This window comes from Drosophila sechellia, chromosome 2R (assembly GCF_004382195.2).
Source record: "Drosophila sechellia strain sech25 chromosome 2R, ASM438219v1, whole genome shotgun sequence".
In the NCBI taxonomy this organism is placed as follows: Eukaryota; Metazoa; Arthropoda; class Insecta; order Diptera; family Drosophilidae; genus Drosophila; species Drosophila sechellia.
Genome location: NC_045950.1, coordinates 18,976,034 through 18,997,891, shown reverse-complemented (window position 1 = coordinate 18,997,891; position 21,858 = coordinate 18,976,034). Strand labels below are relative to the sequence as shown.

Below are 21,858 nucleotides of genomic sequence, written 5' to 3'. Positions count from 1 at the left end.
TAGAGTTTTGAGCTAAGCTTTCCTAATATTTTTGCCTTGTAATTTGGCCAAAAGGAATATTTCCTTTCTGACCTAAAACTCCCACTTCGGAGAACTCACATTCAGTACCAATTTATCGACATCTTTTGCAATCACATCTCGAAGTCGCATTCTATAAGAGACTATGTGAGGCATTTTTGGACTCTGGCCGAAATGCTTAACCAATCAATAACTGAGTTAAAAGGGGAAGTGACTGAGTGACTGGGAGCCAGGTAGCCGCATCTCGATTGCAGCTCAAATATTTACGTTTCCATTTAGAGTGGGCACAGATCGGAGGCAGGAGGAGGCTCTCAGATGCCGGGGGTCATTTTCAGCTTCATTTGTTGTGCAAATAGGCGAAATGCATTGCCATCGAGCACCTCACTCTGCATTAATTTGAAGTCATATTTTGCAGCTTGAGCAAACGGCTCTGGAGCGAACGTTTTTCGCAATTGCGGTGAAAGCCGTTTGGCCATTTGATTGGTTTTATGCCATTTAATTTTTAGTTCTTAATTAATCGAAAATATCTTTGGGGAGCGCTGTGGCAGCAGCAGCCGGAGTGGCAGGATGCCAAACAAATTGACAGCCAGTTGCACTTTGCATTCATACGGGAAGTGTCGAGTGGCCCTTCCGCTTGCCGCACCTCCACCCTCGTCCTGCCGCTCGCTTATCCAGCTTTCATTCATTTACTGCCACCCACGCAGCCCTTCACCCTTTTCGGCAATCCCGGCAGCTCTTTCACTCATGTTTAATCCTCTTTAAGCGGCAACAGAACGATTACATTTTGATTTTTTTTCCCAGTTTTTGCCACTGCTGGATGCCTTTGCTTTTATTTGCACAATGCCGCCGCGACTAATCTGCAATTATGTTTTACATAAAAATCCTATCGCATCCCATACAACAACTGGGTGCGAGTGAAAAGTTTTCAACAACTTTGTCCAAGCTTGATTGTTTTGCCTGCTGAGATTGTCGGCCAACACAAATATTAAACAACAGCAACACCAGAGGCAACACAGCGAATTAGCGAAGCTTTGCTTGGGACAACGCTGCGTATGCGTATTAAATTTTCAGTTTGAAACACATCAATGCGGAAAATAATCACAAAGCGCTGAGATAATTTTATAGCAAAAAGACAATGCAATATCCAATTACTAACAAAAAGCCGCAGTTTTACAACAATTTGTGCTTAGCTCCGGTTTAAAAATAGTATGTTTTTACTTACTATGAAGTACAGCATTTAGAATATCAGCGCATTAACTAAAAACCTAAAATATACCCTTTAAAAAAACCAACAATTTATGAAAAATGAGCACTCCTAAAAGCTGAGATTGTGTTTTTGTCGATTATTCAATGAAACAGCCAAAAGTAAAAAGTAAAAACAAACAATATATAACCAACAATTTATGAAAAATGAGCACTCCTAAAAGCTGAGATTGTGTTTTTGTCGATTATTCAATGAAACAGCCAAAAGTAAAAAGTAAAAACAAACAATATATAATATATAATACAAACTCTATTTAAATCGCATAAAGACCTTTTTTTTCTGTTAATTAAAACAAATTAATGCGTCGCAAAGCCATTATCCAGAAGCTCAGCAGCACAATTAATGAAATCTGTTTGATTAAACTGAATCAAAAATCAAAAAACATACGCTTACTGCCTGATTATAACGTCCCATTGACCTAAACTGAAATCACAATAATTCTGGCATATGAAATTATTAACAGGAGTGGGATTAAACTCCAGTGCGTATTAACTGTTGAACCTTCAGCTTAGTCCGCTACCACTGTTCTGGCCAAATACTAATATTTAATAACTGAGGACGAGCTCAAGTGGCCGAACTGAGAATCCGAACCCCTCTTTGAGTGTTCGATGCATTTGGAAGCATTTATGTTTTGCTGCTCCCACATCGTATTCACTTTGAGTTATTTTCGTTTCTATTTCAATTGCAAGTCACTTGGAGAGATTAAATGGGCAACTTGCCCCCAGAACACCCATGGCCAATCCTTGCCGGCCTGAACACCCCATCCTGATGGCCATAAATGCGCTTGTGGTTGATAGGTGGTTTCCGAAGAGATGCTGCAGGTGGAGTGGAGTGAAGTGGAATGGAGATGGAGGTGGAGAACGAGGCCGGTTTTAGCCAGCTACGTCAGCTGTTGGCCAGCTGGCTCCGGTTTCGAATGCATTTCGTACATGATAATCATGTTGGTTGCTGCAAGTTGCAACTCGCCACTGCAGCATGCGTTGCATTTGCAATTCCTGGCCATAAGGCCATATCCAATGGTCTACGGTCGATGGTCGATGGGCCTGTCTAGCAAAGGCCTGCTGTGGCTTGTCGTGGTGTGGTTTATGGCAACATCTTGTCCAATTTATTACCACTTTCATTTGGTAGCATAATAGGCAATGCACTCGCACGCACACACAAATGCATTCGGAGAAACAGAGTGGATAGTTGGTATTTCAATAAAACGCTTTGCTTTTTAATGCTTTGTTTGTCCTGCTTGTCCTTAATACCTTTGTTTAAGATTACAATTACAGTTCAATGTTTAACTTAATTTTTCTCTCAGTGTACCGAACGCACTTGTGGCAAACGCTGCCAGTCTGCCAGCATACACATAACACATATCTATAACACGTAGCACTCAAAAATACTCAAACATTGAAATTGGAGTTCTAGTTTTTGGTTCTCGTCTCGTTTCTGCTTCATCAGTTACATGCTTTGAATAATTCAAGCGTGTTTTAGGCCTTGCCAGGCAAAATGTTTTCCGCCTTGTCAATCCCTTCTTCGGCCCGCCTGCCTTGAACAGACCCATTCTGTCTGGCCAAAAAGTTATTAAATTATTTTAAGATCAAACCATCCATCCATTGCACTGCGCAGCCACAAAGGCAGTCCTTTTGGCTTAGAAACCCAACAACACTTATGGCGAATTGTTAAAAAACTGCCATTATGGCATATTATGCTAATTCAGACCTAGGCCGTCTAGGTTCAGCAGCCTCCCAGCCTTTCAGCGGCTCTCCCCTCGCATTACGTATACGCCCCTCTGCCACATATCACGTATACGCAGTGCTCGACGCCAGCCATTTGTGGTGCATATCCCCAGGCGCCTCTGGCGAGCAAAAGAGACGCGGCTGTGGCCGACTGCTAAAAAACAGAACTCAAGTGTTGGAACGCAGCCCCCTTTGTGTCTTTTGTGGCCTTTTGCTGTTTGTTTGTCAACAGCAGCGACTGCCAACACTTGAGGGGCGTGTCAGGCGTGTAGGCGCTTTTTAATTGCACTGAAAACAAAACGCTAAACACTTGTTGGCCGCCTGGATGGCTAGATGGCTGGATGGCTCGTTGCCTGATGGCTGATGGCTGGCTGCCTTCCAGCTAGTTGTCGCGTGGCAAGTGGCGGGGTGTCAACCGAACTCTGCAAACAGAAAAGGCCCTGCCGCCGAGCAATTTGTGTTGCAGTTGCCGCCGACGATGTTGCCACTTTGATTGTGCACCATAACTGCGAGGCAGCTTCCATTGTGGAGCTTTTCGTTCCCTTTTTTCTATGTTTGCCAGCACTGCTGAAGTTTTGCTTTGATCGCATTGTAACATTTTGCGACAGTTTTAGATTGTAATGGGCTCCATGGGAGAAATGAGAATAAGAACAACTCTGAATTGATTCCGAGATTGCAAGTATGACTGGTGCAGTACACAAATTGATAACGACTTCAAAAGAACCAGAAAATGTGGAACCCCAGAAGAAAGCAGGACAAAACTAATACTCCACAAAACTATATGAAATAAAATAAAGTTGCCAGTTAACAATAGCGCTGTAGTGTCGCATGTATATTCATGACAAAAATCGTATTCAAATTGAACAATGGCAAAAATGAATTTTTGGCTGACAATAGACTTTTAAAGATATTTATTAAATCAAATGGCTTTGGGTAGCGGACATGGCTGACATTTATAGCGAGTTAACATTTATAAAATGCATAACTGCCTGTTTTTTGGAACTTGTAATGCCATTGATGCCATTAGTAGGCGTTTGATTGACCTGAAATGATTGCCACATTTAATTACCCCGTTCGATCAGATAATGCAGTTAATTTTCAATTTTCCTCTTTTTTCGCCCGCTGAGTTCAATTTGTTGTGCGCTTCGTGGGGACAACATGTTTAATTAACGAACACAATGAAGGAGAGGCGCAACAACAGGAGTTTGTCACCGACTTTCGGTGAAATTTCTGACTCTCTGGTGACATTTGAAAAGTTTAAAATAATATAATTTTCGACGCTATATGGCAAACTAACAAGTTCGACCCGGAAGCTCAGCGATGGGCGCTGCCAACTGAGCGATGTGGGTGTTTTCGGGGCGTTTGTCTTAGCTAACTTTCCGCCCGGGAAAGGAGAAACTTTTTCGGCTGCACTGTTGCACCCACCCACACACACCCTCACTCACACACACGAAGATCTATTGTAAAATATGTAAGAAAGTTTCCTTGGCCTGGGTGGGAAAACGCTGCGTTTTCGGGAAAGCAGCAGCAGCATCGACCTTGTCTTTGGGGAAATTAAACATTTTCTATTTGAAAACTTTGCCGTGTGGGGGGTGGCATTTGAAGCGGTGGATTTTGCAAAGGTTCAAGAGCAACAGTTGCCTTTTGAACTGTTTCGGGTCGGTCACACTTTGGCACTGCGTTGGATTCCCTTTGTTCCACCAACAATTGCGGAAGTCATAATTTCTCAGCCGGCCAAGTTTCTGGTTTTTTGACAAATTTAGCTGCAAATTGCTGCGAAAACTTTAGTGCGGGCATTCGCTCCAGCTTAAAACTGGAATGAGTCTCCAGTACCGTGCCCTCGGATCTAAATGTCAAGCGGCTTGCTGTCATAGGTGTTGCATATTTAATGCGCCGCCGCCGATGGCAACACACGCGGCACAGCAGCGCGGAGGAGCAGCTGCATCCCCAGCACGGCGATTCGGACAAGTGCACCCAGAGTGCATGCAAATATTTTTGTCAACGATTGTTTTGCCGTCTCCCTCGATTCCGAGTGGCGAGCTGTGACTGCGGGGGCGGGAAAAGTCCGGGAAAAGTCCGGGAAAAGCGGGTCAGAGAGAAGGAAGCGAGGACGAGGACAGTGGTGACCCATGTTCTTGTTGTTGCCAACGGTTTGAGTAATTGTCGCTGGTGTGAAAATTGGCAACGATGCCATCGAGCTGGAAAAGGATTTACTGGGTTATGTATGAGCCAAAGGCTGATTGAGATGGAGGAGCAGCTGGATCGAGCTGGAAATGGCCATCGATGGACGTCTATGGCGTTAGCGATGTTGCCAAAACTGAAATATTCATTAGGCCAGCAAAAAAAACCAATTGAGGTCATTTGAAAATTGGCCTTGCTTAGCAAATCTGTTGGAAATTCTTAATTCTTTTTTTCGAACATAACAGTTTTACAAGAGATCGTGAATATATCCAACTAACTAAAATAATTAAAGCCTCATATAAAGCGAACAAGCTTTCCTGATTTTGCGTAAATAAAATCAATTAAATAGAGCTTAAAAAAAAGCACACCCAAACAATATTTGACTACAAAAAGAGCCTGGCAAATGGTTTTTTACCAAAAAAAAAACGTAGATCCAGGGGCAAATTGAAAACACGATTCAGCCCTCCGAAAAAAAGCCAATAAAATGGTAATAAAAAACCCAGCAACCAAAAATGATTTTCACATTGATAAAAATTAAATGCGATTCGGGGCGAAAGCAATGCGATGTGTTGCATCTGCTGGGACATTATCAAATAATTCAGTTGTAATCCATTTTAATCCGTTTGCCTGGCTGCGAAACCGACCCACTTGACATGGCGAATCGTCAAAATGTTTATTTATTTCGACATTTTGCTAAACATTGCCCAGATTTAAATCTGCATTCATGTAAAATTGCATAAATACATGCAAATATCGCTTGATGGAAATGTCCAGCTATATTTCAGTCACCCACTTTTTTTTACTCCGCGGGAATTATTCAAATATTTAAGCGGCTTAGTGTAATGGCTGGTGAGTTTTGTCTCAAATCGGAGGACGGGTGCAAAGCCGCTCTAAGCGAAAAGAATCGATTCGGCTGCTTAAATTATACTTTATAATTTGGGCATATATGTGGATTACCTATGGCAATTGAACGTATAATAGTTCGGTTTTATATTCAATAGATTGGGCAGGGCGTATTTATCATTCAAAATGTTTCGAATGCCAATATGGATTGTAATACAATGTAATGCATATTCTTCTTATATTACAAAATAGATTCTTCGAACAGTTGATAAGAAGAGTATTCCAAAGCTATTTAGTTTAATTAACAACGAATCCCATAAAAAGAGGAGCACGCCCTCCACGAAAGTCAGTTGAAGAGAATGTTAGCCCCACTAATCTTCCTGCAGATTGCGGCTCTGCCTTGGTTGGCTCTCGGAGATCAGCGGATCATAAACGGAAACACTGTCAACATTAAGGATGCCCCGTGGCATGCCTCCATCATAGTCGATTCGAAGCTGAAGTGCGGTGGCGCCATTATCTCGAAGAACTACATCCTGACTGCCGCCAAGTGTGTGGATGGCTACAGTGCCAGGAGCATACAAGTCAGGTTGGGAACCAGCAGTTGCGGCACTGGTGGATCGAATGTCGGAATCTGCGAGGTCAAAGTTCATAGCCAGTACTCCAGCTGGCGCTTCGACAATAACCTGGCTCTATTGAAAACCTGCGAGCTACTCAAAACCACCGATGAAATAAAACCAATTGAGAGGGCCAACAAAGCACCAGAAGATAATTCCCGAGCCAATGTGACTGGTTGCGGCGGCAGATCGGGCAATTTCCTTGACCTTATCATAGACAAGAGGACTATCAGCGGGATAGAAGAGAAGTGCTTCCAGCTGCCTGTCCACTTGTACGGCACTCAAGTGCGGATCCTTAGCCAAAAGCAGTGCGCCGCCGACTGGAAAGTCTTACCGTTTTACTTACTCAAGGGAATCTCAGACCTGACCATCTGCACCAAGTCGCCGGGCAAGGGAGCCTGCTCCTCAGACAGGGGGGCCCCGCTGGTCATCGACAACAAGCTCGTGGGCATCCTCTCCAGAGCGGGCTGCTCCATTAAGCCCGATGTATACGCAAATATCCTGCGGCACACGAACTGGCTGGACTCGAATACGAAGGATTAATGTCTTGCTGTGAATAGTTGAGTTTAATGATAATATTACCTTGCCTTCTGTATATATTTACTTAAGTTGAATTTGTAAGGCACAGAATAAAGAACATTGGCTAAAAGTGAGAAAAATTTTAACACACCGTAAAGTAAAACAAATTAATTTGCTAGGCTTTGTCTCAATACTATAAAATTTAAACAGCCTGCTATATCCACATTTATTTGGCATCATGCTTCTGCGAGCTCTACCACTTCTCCTTGCACTCTTTGTCCTTTCCAAAAGCGACACTGATGCAGGTGAAGATTCAGAGGAGGACGACAGCGAAGACTGCAACAGGACGACTCTTGGTGGCCATCCGGTGGACATAAGCACAGCGCCATGGATTGCTTCCATTTCGATCAAGCAAAAGGCCAAGTGCGACGGAGCGATATACAAACTGAGTCACATTGTGACAGCCGGGAAATGCGTGGATGGATTCCTGAACAAGGCGATCCGGGTACGAGTGGGTAGCACTACGCGCAGCGATGGAGTCATCGAAGTTGAAGTCTGCAACATAACAGTTCACGAAAAGTTCACCGGCCAGACAGTACTTCACAATCTGGCCATATTGAAGTTGTGCGAACCGCTAGAGGCCTCCAAAAAGATCCAGGCAATCCAGTTGGCCAACCAGCTTCCGGCTAATGGGGCCAAGGTCACGGCCAACGGCTGGGCCTCCTTCAGGTGGTGGGCAATGTATTGGAAGAAGTGTCTGGATGATGAAGCCTACAAGCTGCAGAAGGCCGAGGTCAAGCTATTTGGCCCCAGGCAGTGCACAGATCTGTGGGCGCAAAACAATTGGTCCAAAAAGAACTTCACAGAGGACCTGTTCTGCACCGAGAAGTTCTCTAAGGAGGCCTGCTCCTTAGCGATGGGATCACCTGTGGTCCACAAAGGCAAACTGCTCGGCATTATAACGAAAGGCGGCTGTTCCGAGTATCCAGAAGTCTACATCAATCTTATCAGGTACAAGGACTGGCTGAATAATCACACCAAGTAAACTTAAACAAATGTACGATAAACTGCGTGTTCCCAATTAATTGTTAAAAAATAATTTGCCTTCGAGCTATGACTATGTGAAGATTAGTGCAAGTAATACGCAATACTTCCTGTTTTGATAGAGCTTCGAAGTGAAGTAAAGCCATCATTCAATTTGAGGTATGACTTTGCAGATAAGGAGTTCTAGCCTTGAAGACAACTTAACTCTTCCTATAAAAAGAGTCGCACATGCAGCTCCAAAACTCAGTTGTTTATAATGACTTGGAGTGTGTTCCCATTTCTGTTGGCGGCTCTCTTACGGCCGCTTCGTGGAGATCTGGATGCCCAAAGCCGCATCATTGGAGGATATGATGCGGACATTGAAGATGCCCCGTACCAGGCGGAAGTGATAATAGATGGCACTGCTATATGCAGTGGGGCCATCATCACATCAGACACCATACTCACGGCAGCTTCGTGTGTCCAGTCCTACAGTTCAATTGAAGTACGCGTGGGCACCAGCTCCCGCGATTATGATGGAACTGGATTCCTGCTCGACGTCTGTGAAATAATTGATCACCCGCAGTACAATTGCTGGCGCTTCGATAACAACCTGGCACTGTTGAAGTTGTGCGATCCGCTCAAGACCTCCGATGCTATCCAGCCCATCAGCATAGCAGAGGATGAGCCGGACGATGGTTCCTGGTGCACTGTTTCCGGCTGGGGATCCACCAGTTGGTGGGGCAGCTGGTGGGACAGGTGCTTCGGCAGTCTGCCAGACCATCTGCAGATGGCATGGGTCAGCGTCTACAATCGGGAGCAGTGCGCCGCGGATCGGGGTGTTTGGTTCGACCTCTGGGACAATGGCATCTCGTACCTCACCCTCTGCACTCAGTACGGCGCCGGAGGATGCTCCTACGACACTGGAGCTCCCTTGGTGAAAGATGGACAACTAGTGGGCATTCTATCCGAAGGCGGCTGCACCACCAAACCAGATGTCTTCGCCAATGTACCTTGGTTCACAGGTTGGATAGCCGAGAACACCAAAGGCGAGGATACAACCGATTCGACAAGTACTTCTAGTGCTATTAGTACCACTGTTTCTAGCACTACACCTGCTACTGTACCTAGTACTGAACATAGCACATTATCTGTGACAGTACCTAGTACTGAACCTTCAACCAGTACCGTATCCAGTACCATATCTAGTACCTTGCCTAGTACAGTATCTAGTACTGAAAAAATTACTGTACCGAGTACTTTAGTCAGTACGGTGCCTAGCACTGTGCCTACTACTATACCTAGTACTGCACCTAGTACTGTACCAATTGCTTTGCAAAGTACTGAACCGAGTTCTGTACCTAGTACTGAACCGAGTTCTGTACCAAGTTTTGAACCGAGTTCTGTACCTAGTACCGAACCGAGTTCTGTACCTAGTACTGAACCGAGTTCTGTACCTAGTACTGAACCGAGTTCTGTACCTAGTACTGAACCGAGTTCTGTACCTAGTACTGAACCGAGTTCTGTACCTAGTACTGAACCGAGTTCTGTACCTAGTACTGAACCGAGTTCTGTACCTAGTACTGAACCGAGTTCTGTACCTAGTACTGAACCGACTACCATACCTTCTGCTGTACCCAGTACTGTGACAAGCACTATAGCGAGTACTGAGCCCAATACAGTACCTACTACTGTACCCAGTACTATGACGAGTACTATAGCGAGTACTGAACCCAGTACCATACCTAGTGCTGGACCTAGTACTTTAGCCAGTACAATACCTAGTACTCCCGTTACTACGTCGAGTCCTTCGCCTAGCATAACAACTACGATTATGACGGAAACTGAACCAATATCCACTGAAAGCCCTGATCTCGAGGGATAATAAAGAAGGCATAGAATAGTGTCCCGCCTGTAAATGTTTAACTTTAAGCTAACTAATTAACACTCCTTAATAAAAGAAACTGTGACATCAGCTTTCATGTCGAGCTTAGCTCGTTTTACCCTCGTGTGTTTTCCGTTCTTTCTGTCACCGAAACCACAATCCTTGGACTGCACTCCGAGTGTCTAAGGCAGTGTCTATGGAAATGTCACCTAAAAGAGCCCCTGGACATTTGCATTATTCATGCTGGTCAATTCAAACAGAAGCAGAATGGAAGCACCAAAGCGCGGTATGAAAAAAAACCGAAATACCCTTTAACAAAAAATTAGGATGATATTTTCCACTAATGACATGGCAGTTGCAGATGGTCAAGAAATATAGAAGCAAATCAGATAACCGCCGGTTAATCGCTCCACCTTGAGTTGCTTAGAATAGGATTAGAGCCAAATGAGCTTGATAGAATTACTTAAGTTAATTAAAGGTTATTTTTAGGTCGGCCAGCAAAAAGCCAGCGACAAATCGAGGGAGAAAAAGTTGCAGACTTCCTGCGGTGGCAGCTCGTGATGAAGAGTCCCCTCAGGCTGACACCATTTATAAAGCCGCCTGGCAGCTGGCTGCATCCATTTGTGGCAAGTGCAACCGCGTTCAGGTTTAGTTCGCCACGTTCGGGCTGGCAAAATCAAGATCTGGGGACATGGGGCTTACTTGGGCCAGATTGGCTTGGAACTCGGAAGGAAAGGAAAATACTTTTAGTGCAAATTGAAAAGTTCACTCTGCTTAGACAAATATCTGCAGGAGTGGGCAGCTGCTCCAGATGGCAGTGCTGATGCTCCTGCCTCAAGGACATCGACACGAAAGCCGTTCTGACCATTTATCAGAATGTTATTGGCCCAAAGACAAAAAAAAGGGATTCGAAGGGGGAGAAGCGAACGCAAGGACATTCAGGAGAACGGAGACAACTGCAATAAAATGCAATGTTTCTATTACAACGATTTACGTGCACAAACCAACGCCGAAAGACAGTGATAACTCAATAATGAGAACTAACTTATTTATGGGAACTAAGGAAAGCAATATGTTTCAAATGATTTTGTAACGCTTAAGTTATGCAAAGACAGTAGTAACTCGATAACTGAACCTTTTTGTAATTGAGAAATCAAAGAACTGAGTATTAATTTTCAGAACTAGTAAGTAATATCTTACCTTTATTATTTTTCTCGCCATAGAATTTTGTTCACCCTGCGTTGCTTTCACTGTACCTCACTCTCCGGTCCACCCATTCAGCATCACCCCGCCGAGTGAGCAACATTTTTATGGCTTCTTGGACGAGCGAAATGCTCCGTTTTGGCCAAAGCAAACTTTTCCTGGAATGGTGGAGTACCTCGCGCGGCGACTTTCCGTATTTGTTAGTTGTTGGCGATTTCGGGTTGTTTGTTAACTAGCAGCAACTAGAAGATAAGCAGCCGAAATGTTGCTCTTGCCGCTTGCCGCTGGTCAGATGCATTTATTTCTTTCATTCTGTCGGGTGCATCCTTCGCATTCGCCTTTATTATTTGATTTTCCCTTTCTGAAAGCCATTTTAATTGCTGTTGAACTTGGTGTTTGGCAATTGGCCGGCAACGAAACGAAACAAAAGCCATTAGGGCAAAAAGAGCAGGGCGGCAAATCGAAGCAATATATTTGATTTAACTTGTTTGCACAAAATAGTTTTGTTGGCCTTTTTACTTTGCAGCGCACAAATAAATTTGTTGACGCGCTTTGAAAACTATTTTGGGAATTGCGGAGATTTGTGGCGGAAAGTAGAATTATTATGGCCAACATTGCAACAATTTATGGCCCAGAGCTGGATGCTCGCAAGTCGAACGAAGTGTTTAAGAACAAAGTTTAATTAGCTGGCTGAGTATATATAGATTGAATGCCTAAATTAGTGCACATAATGAAAGTGTTTAAATTGTGATTTTTATTCCGAAATAATGGGCTCTTTTTGTTCGTTGGCAACCGCACGCAGGCGATTAAATATTTAAGCGCTTTTTGTTGCGCCCATTTTTTACCTCATTCATATATTATTTTAACCGAATTTTCATTTTCCAATTAAGCATAATATGTTTTTAATTCATGCACTTGCCTATTTAATTGAATTTGTTATGCAAAAGCGGTGCTCCTTTCATTCCCTCGTTTTTTTTTGCACTATCGTCGGAACAATTAAATTCCCCCCTTTATTCGAAAGCCAAAAACGGGGCGAAAACATTTAAATTAGGATTAGTTTCGTGTGTGCGTGAGCTTTTAAATCAAAACACATGCAGCGCGTTGCCTTTCTGGCCATTCGGCATATGTCCTTTCGCCGCGGGAATATTGATTCGTCCTGCCGGAGGGGGCACACACATAAATTAATGCATCCTAACAACATTTGTAACTGAGCAGTCGCCCGCTGGCCATTGCCCGTGCCCGTGCTCCACCCGCTTTCCGCTCCGGTTCCACCCGACTCCGGATCCCCTCGACCCCAAATCCCCCGGCGACTCCGGATCCCCGGACAATCAGACACATTTGGCGGCGGGCACGTCGTCGCGCGCATTTTCAAATTATACTATTTCTGAATGGCTTTTTAGAAATTAATAATTACATATGACAACCATGTGCGCTGGCTACTGGGTGTGCGTGTGTGTGTGTGTGTTTGTGAGGGGGCGGGTGTTGGAGTGGGCATGGCGGGACGGACGTGGCACTTAATTTTTTGCATTATCCAACTGTCAGCAGCCAGCAAATATATATATATATTTGTTTTCTCGTACTTTCTTACTTCAGTTCTTTTGACCTTTGAATATTTATTGGCTTTCTCGATTCTTACACTGATTGCTGGCTTTGGAATCTTCCTTTAGTTTATTTTGGTTGCTTCGGTTCCACTACTTCCTGCTTCGTTCCTCCTCTTGGTGGCATATTTTTTAGGTCCCCATACGCAGGACGATCCGGCAGGGAAAGCCAGGGAATGTGGAAACTTTGGGGCCCCGACTCCCCCATTATTAATTGCTAACGTGAGCTGATTTCTTTGGTACGCTTTTTGCGGCTCTCCATCTTCCGGTTTGTTATTTGTTGCCGGTCCGCTTTTGGACAATGTTCAGTACCATTTAACCCTTTCGCTGGCTCTGGCCGTCCGCCTGCCACGCCGCTTGTCTTGTCCATTTGGCTCGGCAGTGACATTCATGCACCGGCGAGCAAACCGGCGCCCCAGCAGATGAGCGAGGTCCTTGGCCAAAAGGGAGTTGGACCTGGTAGCGGCGGCTCAGAATGGCAATAAATCAATGCATGCTGTTCGGGTTGGTTCGCATCGGTACGGGGCGGTCCTTAAAGTCTCTGGATTTTTGCGGAATTTAATGCACTCTGCGGACTCCGCCGCACTAATGACAAAACCATGTCAATCGGAAGCCATGGCAATGCGGTTGAGCTCCGTTGGCCCGTAACTAGCTGCCTTTTTCTGCGCTGCATTCGGCTATTGTTTTACCTTTGACTTTGACGAGGCCACCTGCTATGCTGTGGCACATGTAATCGCGGTGGTTGGAGATTTTATAGAAATAATGCAACAAAGTGGCCAATAATCACCACTTTAAATTAAATTATTTCCATAAGCAGATTTAACAAATTTATAATTGCATTATCATACAAATTCAGTATTCAAACAATATTGTCTCCCTATTTGCACAGCAGTTGTGTTGAAACAAATGCTACAAACAATAATACATTATAAATTCTTAGTGTAAATACAGTTAAACAATGCAACTCCTGCAGAGAAGGCAACTGCATCGGCAACTTAGTTACTTTCAGCGGTTGGGCCGCCATCGAATGGCGGATTGTGGTGAAAAGGCCAACAATGGGCCATCTCCGAAATATATTGGAAAAAACTGAAAAAGCCCAATGGCAAACACACCGAAGCGGGATGCGTGAAAGGAGGTCCTTTTCCGGCTGCAATAAATCTGCAAGGGAAGAAAGGGGGCGGGGCAGGATAAGTGGTGTTGCCTTACAAGTTGCCATGACATTGTCATGCATATGAAGTGCACGTACACATACACTAAAAACAAGTAATTATTAATGCAATAAAAAATGCACAACTCTCTACCAGCTTCAATTTAGTTATAAATTTTCAAAAATGAACGCAACTTAATATTTTACTCATAAAATAAGAATATAAGAAGATTCAGCAGTAACGTTCTTTATCCAAATATTACTCGAACTAGTTGCTCGCATTTTCTCTCGGTACATTTGCACATGCAGCTGTGAGCACAGCATAAATGCACTCTCACACAGATACTCACGCACACCCGTGCACTATCTGGCTGGCTTTTAATTGCAGTTACAGTCGCAGTTGCCTTGGCTTTCTGGCCCTGTGTGTGTTTACAAGCTGCGCCAATTTCGCACAGCTATTAAATATATTTCCCACTGACCCCGTCGTCATGCCCCCTTATCAGCGAATTTGCTGCACAATTTAAGCCGTGATTGTTGCGGCCGCTGCGCTGCCGGCGACTCATTTTAATTTAATTCCTATTTAAATTCATGTCATCTATGCGCGAACAAACTTTCCGCCAACAAATTTTACGGCCAACACTCAGCTCAGCTAGCTGCTCTGGGCTTAATTACCCCTTGCTTATCAAAACATCTCGAGGACGAAGAAGCCGACGACAGTCGAGTTTCCTTAATGAATTATTTAATCTGCGCCCCTGACACGCCCCCTTTCCTGAACGCCCCACCCCACCGCGTCCGCCGTCTCGTCTGCCACTTGGCGAAATTTTCTCGGTTCGGCTAACCGACATTTTTTGCGCCCGACTTGTCAACCCCATCAGCAAATAGAAAAAACCTGGATTGGAAAACTTGCTCGAATGTAATTGGCCCACCGAACAAGTGTATACACTAGGTTAGCTAATAAAGAAAAGCTAGAAAGCTTAGCAACTTAATCAAGTGGTTTAGTTGCCACTTAACAAAGAAACATTTCATGTTCATATTTAATTTATAAGCTTACTGTGTGCAGCTTAAATATTTCCTTTAGTAACTTCTACTACTACGATTTCAAAATCAATATTTTAATTTTTAAACAAATTATAAACTTAAGCTTAAGCCGTCTGGCCGCCCCACAGCTAATAATCCCCAATTTAAGGTAAAAGGTAAAAATGCTTTAGCTAATGCAAATAGGCCACAGGATCTGGCCAACTTGCGGCTGGGGCTGCCATGGAGCCAACAAGCCAACAAGCCAAGAAGCCAAGGAGGCTAATAAGTTAAACGACACCGTGACACAGTTACGACGGCACATATTAATGCCAAGGCGGCGTGCTGCCCGCCAAACTGGGATAACAGGATGCCAGGATCTGTGGGGATGTGGGGCATGGATGGGAGGCGGAGCCGGAGCAGGTCCTGGTGGCTGGAGCGGCTGAGTGAGCGTATTTGTTCACCTATTTGCCGCGCAAATGAATTTGAAAATAACTGTGAAATGAAGATGAAGTGCTTTAGTCAACAGGAGACGGTCCAGAAGGACATCCCAGACAGGCCGGCGCCTAAATGGAATGTAAATATTTGAGCAGCGACACACAGCAGCCGTAGCCTTAACGGCTCGTCCTGCGGAAAAGAGTGAAGGCGGTGGGCGGAACCAAGGGGCGAAGCCTTCACCGCTGACTTGTTGGCAACTTAAGTGTCTGCGTGTGAGTGCCACAGCACATCTACATCCGTGCACCTCAGCTTAGTATGTGCACAGAGAAAAATACTTTGCACTCAAACACTTTAGTCGCATTGCATTTTAAAACGCTTCCAATTCATATAAAGCGACTCATATTCATATATGAATATATCCTTCTATAAAATATTTTTGAAGAACTTCGCACTGATTTCTAAAGTGTGCATTCAGTACCATTTTCTCTGCGTGCACCTGGTAATGTGTGACTGTGTTTAACTTGGCAACCGTATGTTTATTTTAGCGCTCTCCCGCCTGACAGCTTCGCTCCCCAAAAAGGCCTTAAGCGGCAAAACAATGGCCAGGAGAAGCCATTGAAGGACGACGTGCTCGCCGGCTGCAGGATCTGCTTGGGCGTTGGAAATTAAAGCCAATTAAAAGGTTGAAGATGTGTCTGGATGTGTGTGAGAGTGGGTGCAGCTGAACTCCAAGCTATTTTTTTGGCATAAATCAAAACGAGCAGTGACTAGAAGGACTCTTGGCAGCGGCATAAGTATGAGTAAGTTCAAGGCAGAGCACTAATGTGCAATGTGGGCCCAAAGGAGGGCAACACTTTTGAGGCTAAGCTAAGAGGGTCGAGTGTTCTGGCTTAAATGTGAATGGCGTCTCTAACTGAGACTGAATGTCTGCAAAACCCTTCCAGCCAAGAACTTAATTAGTCCTAGAATATTCTCTCTAAGCAAACAGACGTCAATGCTAAATGCATCAGCAGAAATCAAGGAACTACTTTAAATGGAGCAGTTCAAAGAAAGTTCCTGAAGAACTAAAGGAGCAAATACGCTAAAGACCGTTGAATGGGATTCATATTTCGGTAACGGAAGGAGTGTTTTAAAATAATAATTAAAAGTAAACAAAATAATAAGAACTTACGTTCTCTAGGTAAATAACATTTAAAGTCCGCTTTCTGATGGATTAAAAAGAAGAGGAAGTATCAATTTATTACTATTGATGGCTGGAATTGATTGCACCAATTGAGCTTCTATTTTGTGCCACAGCAAAGCGGTTTATTTATTTTGAATGAAGAGACACTCAGCTGCAGGCAGACCACCTGCCCCACAGAGGAGTAAATAACCCACTTCTCTTGCACTTGCCTTCGGATCCCAGCGTAATCTACTCAGAATCAACTGGCAGTCTGTTTGAGAATCTTTTCAAATCGGCTGGAAAATCGCTTATGGACAAAAGTCTTCTCCGAGCTGCAGCTCCTGACAGAGTTTTCATTTAGCTACATTTAACGTCAATTGTTTTATGACTACCAGCGGCAGCAAGAAAGTCGGGAAAACAAAGTCGGATAAAAGGGAAAAGACTGACATGCCGAAAAAAAATAGGATGATTTATTCAACGCGAAGCGGTTAAAGGAGCAAGGATAAAAAAAAATCTTAAAAAAGAAGTACTAACTAAAAACTTAGCAGAGAGCGCAAAATTCGCTAAAGTTGCGTTTTCCTTGGCTTTTCCGTTTGGCTTTCCTCCGGCGCCAGTCTTTTGTGGAGTTTATCTTGCGGCCGTGGTTGTACTGCATCCACCTGAATTGGACCATGGACGTTGGACGACGGACCGTGGAGCAGGTGGCGGCTATTCAGATGGAGCCTGCTGCTGTGGTCACGCTTTTCTAAGCGTTTTCTTATCGGCCAGGGGGAGTGGCAAAGGCAATGGGAGGCCACCACGTGACCGCACGCTTTTCCAGATTTTTCACCATTTTCACTAAGATTTGCAGCATTTCGGCTGCGGCCTTTTGTTGCAGTCGCCTTTTAGCCTTTTCGCACACAGAAAAGTGCGGTGCCTAATGGGCAACTGTGCGGCTGAGTGGTTTGGCTTAGCGCCGAGTCCTTGACAAGGCTCTCGCTTTGTTTGTAATTAATAACACTCGATGCTCTTTCGGCTCAGCCGCACATTTCCATAATTAAAAGCAGGCAAATCCACGACCTCGCCACCGCTTAAAGATTCAAGATTGCAGAGCGAGAACGCCTGCATTCCTGCTCGTAAAACGGGTTTAATTTCATGCAACTCGAAAGTGGCAATAAAGACGGGCCCGGGAATTTCGAAACTCCGACACGCGCACACATTGCAGGTGCCTTGGGTTGGCTTCAAGGATTCTCGATTCTGGTTCCTGGATGCTGAAGCCTGCGAGTCGCAGGCCATCAAATGGCAATGAAGATGTTCAGGCATACCGTAGCACACTCTGTGTTCGTGCAACAGTTTTGCCATAGAAATCTTTCAATTTGCCTTCAGCTTTTCAGCTGTTCAGCTGTTCAGCTGGCCCGAACGGATAATGTGCCCAAGTGTCGGGCGCAAAAAAATAAACACTCAGGCGAAGAAAAGTCGAGAGAAATCGGTCAAAAAAAAGGAGAAAAAACAATGCGGGATGGGGTGGCAGCTCAATTGCAGGACAATCAGCACAATTGATTTCCCCAAAGTGCCCGCTTCCGGGCCCCTCTGGCAGCCCAGCATTAAAAGGATTTAATGCCATTTAAGCCAAACAATGTGAAGACAGCAGCAGAAAGCAGAAAATGTCAAAAGAGTCGGCGAACGAACCGGCGAATCAGAGATTCCACCCACCCTGACTTACGCCCCCTTTTGCAGTCGGCAAAAAGTTTATCAATAAAATAACTTGTCGGCGAGCGGACTCGGCAAGTCTTGAGAGCCTCGACTCTTCGACTCCTTGAATGACTGCCTGACTGTCTGCCTGCCTGACTCCATGACGCCCTAACTCCCCGACTCGCCGCCAAGTCAAGTCGAAAATTGCAGCAACTTTCTGACACAGAGAGCTCTCCCAGTCTCGCTCCCACCAGGACAACTGCCGCCCTTCCCCATCCCACCCCCCTCTGGCTCTGGCCAAGGGACTGCGTGCTGGTTTGTCAACATCCAAAGGACAATTCAAGTGCTGCAATCCTCGAGAAGTAACTTCAATTGCACTCATAGTTTCGGTCGTCGCACAAAATTGCCATATGACGTATACGCCATGTATGACAACGGCCAACCAACCTGATGTCTGATACCATCCGAGCCCCTCTCGCAGCCAACTTTCCGAATCTCTCAATTAGTGCAGCTTTTCGGGGGGCGTGGCAGGCTCATCCCCAGATGAAAATGAGTCTTCAAATTGAGGGGGGTCTATCGAGGTACTACCAAACCACCACAACCAGACCAATAGCATGAGAAGATTTATACGCAAGTGTGCTCGAAAAGCCCTTTAAAGGCAATAGAAACATGGGGATGTGAAATAGATTGCAGAGGTCTATGATGGATTTTTAAAAACATGCCTCTTTGTTATTTCATGTGACAAACACAAAGTTAAACTTTAAGTTTCGTAAGATAACTTTCACCCTACGAAGGCAACAAATCTCTCTTTATTTTGTCACACAAATCCAGGTGAAAGCGGTCCGATAAATTATTTAATAAACATGGCCACGTGACTCTGACTTTGACCTTTTGCCGGCCACTTAGGAGGAGCAGGTGAGATGGCAAGGGCCACCAATCCGAATGCTAATGACCAGTTCCGGCAACGACAGCAAGGACATCCAGGACGGAGCCAAGTGTCAGCCAAGTCGGACTTTCGTTGCACTCCTGGCTTTGGATTGCCTCAAGATGTCTGTTCTTTTATGCACGAGGACGTGCAACATTTTGTAGGCCTTTTGCCCAATTTGAAAAAGAGAGTGGAGAAAGGGGTAGCAGCCTCGCTGGGCGTTTCGGCAATTTGCAAGTTGACTCTCCGCCGGGTAAGTGGCGAATGTGAAATTGTTTCGCTAGTGGCAATAAAAATGAAGGCAGAACAAAGGCTGCCTGACAGCCGGGAGACAGCAGACGAGATGGCTATAAATGGCCCGGCTTTTCCCGCTCGCTACCCAGCACTTTCCACTTTTCCACTCACATGGCTGACTTAAACAAATGACTTTGGGTAACGTCCTTTTGCTTGTTTATGCATAAATTCTAAATAATCCTGAAAAGTGAAATGCGCCAAAATGCGCTGTGCTCTTTGCCACATTTCCGTAATGTTTGCCAGCCGGATTAGTTGACTCCGAGTGGGATGGAACCTCTGCACTGCTTATTTCCTCTATCCGTCTCTGCTTAGCGGCCACGCCCCCGTCGCCTCCCGCAGATACTAAATATCCGTGGCATATGCGTAATATTGCTGCGTTATCAATTTATCCTGGATGCTTTCCATGTCGACCCCCCCCCCCCCCACTGAAATTTCCATTTTTCTCGTTTCAAATTCGTTGTGTTTTTTTGTTTTCTGCAAAAAATTCAAATTACGTCAAAAATATCAAGTGAACCGCAATTTTCGTGCTACAGCCATTATCCTTATTTGGTCTGCATATTCTGCAAAACCTGGTTCACGGCAAATTTTCAATCAATTGCTACTCTTTCAATTTCATGCATGAGAGCTGCCTAAAAGGTAAAATGTTAGTTGACCAGCCACCAAGCTGCCACCACCCTCTTCACCTGCCACCTGCCCCCTCCCACAACCATCCCTCACTCACTCTCATCAACCTTCCAAAAACGGAACACAAAAGGGGGAAAGGGGGGAATCTCCGCCCATTGTTGCGGTAACAATTGAGGTATTCAAAAACTTTTACGGCCCAGACGGAGATTGCCTTGCATTCGCCACCCCGAAACCCACTCGAACCGTTTATTGTTTTAATTTTACTCACAGGCCAGGCAGCAAAGGCATTTGCACATTGTTTACCACTTCGGCATTTGGCTTAGAGTGCACATTCGATGGTCCAAAGGGGGCGGGGGGGATGGTGTTGAATGGATGGATGGGCATGGGCGATGGGTGAAGCTCGCATGCCATAAGTGAAATTGACTGACGCCTGTGCGTATGCAACACAAAATTGCACACCTCGATGGCGAGCAATTAGTATTTGGCTTGTGAGCTTCTACAACCTTAAATGACCGGATAATTATCCCAACAATAGCGTTTGTTATTAACTATATTGATCAATATATACTATTTTAAATAGACTGCAACTAACTAGTAGTGTCATTTATGAGTTTTGGTTGCCCAATTACGTGGAAAGTATTCAGTCTGACAAGAGGTCATCCAAAGAAGCAATATCTATGGCTCCTAATTTCCGAGTTTTCTTACATGTAAATATCTATTATACTGTATCTAAACTGCAAGCTTTTTACCTGATTGTTCCGCATTCACAAGAGCATTAAGTCTTATCCGTCTCACAAATTCATTGGCCTTTAAGTGACCACCTTAAAGGCATTGGCCATCAAGCATACATGCTGGCTAAATGGAGCCGAACGTTTGCAGCTGCCACGCCCCCCGAACCGTGCCCTGCCCCCGAGTCAATGAAGCCAAGGGCTGCTAGCCGTCCATGGGAAACTGGTGTATTTTAGAAAATTTAGTGGCTGCAACTACGGCGTGTGCAACAATTTCTGCATTTCTCTATCGCAACGGTCAAGAAGTGGCCTGCAGCAAACAAAACGGGCAAATGGCAGTGGCTACAGCAGAAAGTTGTTAATTTTTCCGTAATGGGAAAAGTTTTTAATCTGGCTGGAAAAACCCGAAACAAACACATGCGAGAGCCCAATAAAATCAGGCTTTATGGTAACTTTGGCAGCAAATAAAACCTCAAATGGAGCGTCGAGTTAGCCAAAACCAAACGCAGCTGCAGCTGCATTAACAGCACACACAACCGATGGGTTTGAAATAAAAATGAAATTTTTGTGGCCATTTTGGCCATTTACAATTAACAGGGGGAGCCGGGTCAAAAACTAATTTGGCCAGCAACCTCATAATTAGTTATGCAACCCCAAAATTCGATTGGCAACCCATAAATAGTTGTCGTTGTTATCGCCGATGTCATCAATAAGTGATAAACTTCAAACAAATTTGTCAAAATTAACTGTCACAACATTTACAAATTGCGGTTGCATGTTTGTTGCAGCTGTTGCACGTTGGCCGCCTGCCAGCAACATGTTGCTAGGGAAAACCACTTGAATCCAACACGAAGTGGCTAGAGTGTCAGACTACCAAAATTATTGGTCGGCTTTAAAACCGATAATCACAATTAAGATAATTAAGCAGCATCACAGACATATTTACAGGTCAATAACATGTTTTTGTTTCATATAAATCATTA

The 21,858-nt window shown here is 44.6% G+C and overlaps 3 protein-coding genes across 3 annotated transcripts; all 3 read left to right on the top strand.

Moving 5' to 3' along the window:
• The first annotated feature begins 6,374 nt into the window (after positions 1–6,374).
• On the top strand, positions 6,375–7,309 carry LOC6615634 (trypsin delta). Its single transcript, XM_002039972.2, has one exon. It carries the CDS (start codon positions 6,390–6,392, stop codon positions 7,185–7,187), a length of 798 nt encoding a protein of 265 aa, XP_002040008.2. The 5' UTR covers positions 6,375–6,389; the 3' UTR covers positions 7,188–7,309.
• An 88-nt stretch (positions 7,310–7,397) lies between these two features.
• On the top strand, positions 7,398–8,365 carry LOC6615633 (trypsin alpha). Its single transcript, XM_002039971.2, has one exon. It carries the CDS (start codon positions 7,402–7,404, stop codon positions 8,206–8,208), a length of 807 nt encoding a protein of 268 aa, XP_002040007.1. The 5' UTR covers positions 7,398–7,401; the 3' UTR covers positions 8,209–8,365.
• Positions 8,366–8,436: 71 nt separating this feature from the next.
• Positions 8,437–10,189, top strand: LOC6615632 (transmembrane protease serine 9). Its single transcript, XM_032716409.1, has one exon. It carries the CDS (start codon positions 8,464–8,466, stop codon positions 10,069–10,071), a length of 1,608 nt encoding a protein of 535 aa, XP_032572300.1. The 5' UTR covers positions 8,437–8,463; the 3' UTR covers positions 10,072–10,189.
• The last annotated feature ends 11,669 nt before the right edge of the window (positions 10,190–21,858 follow it).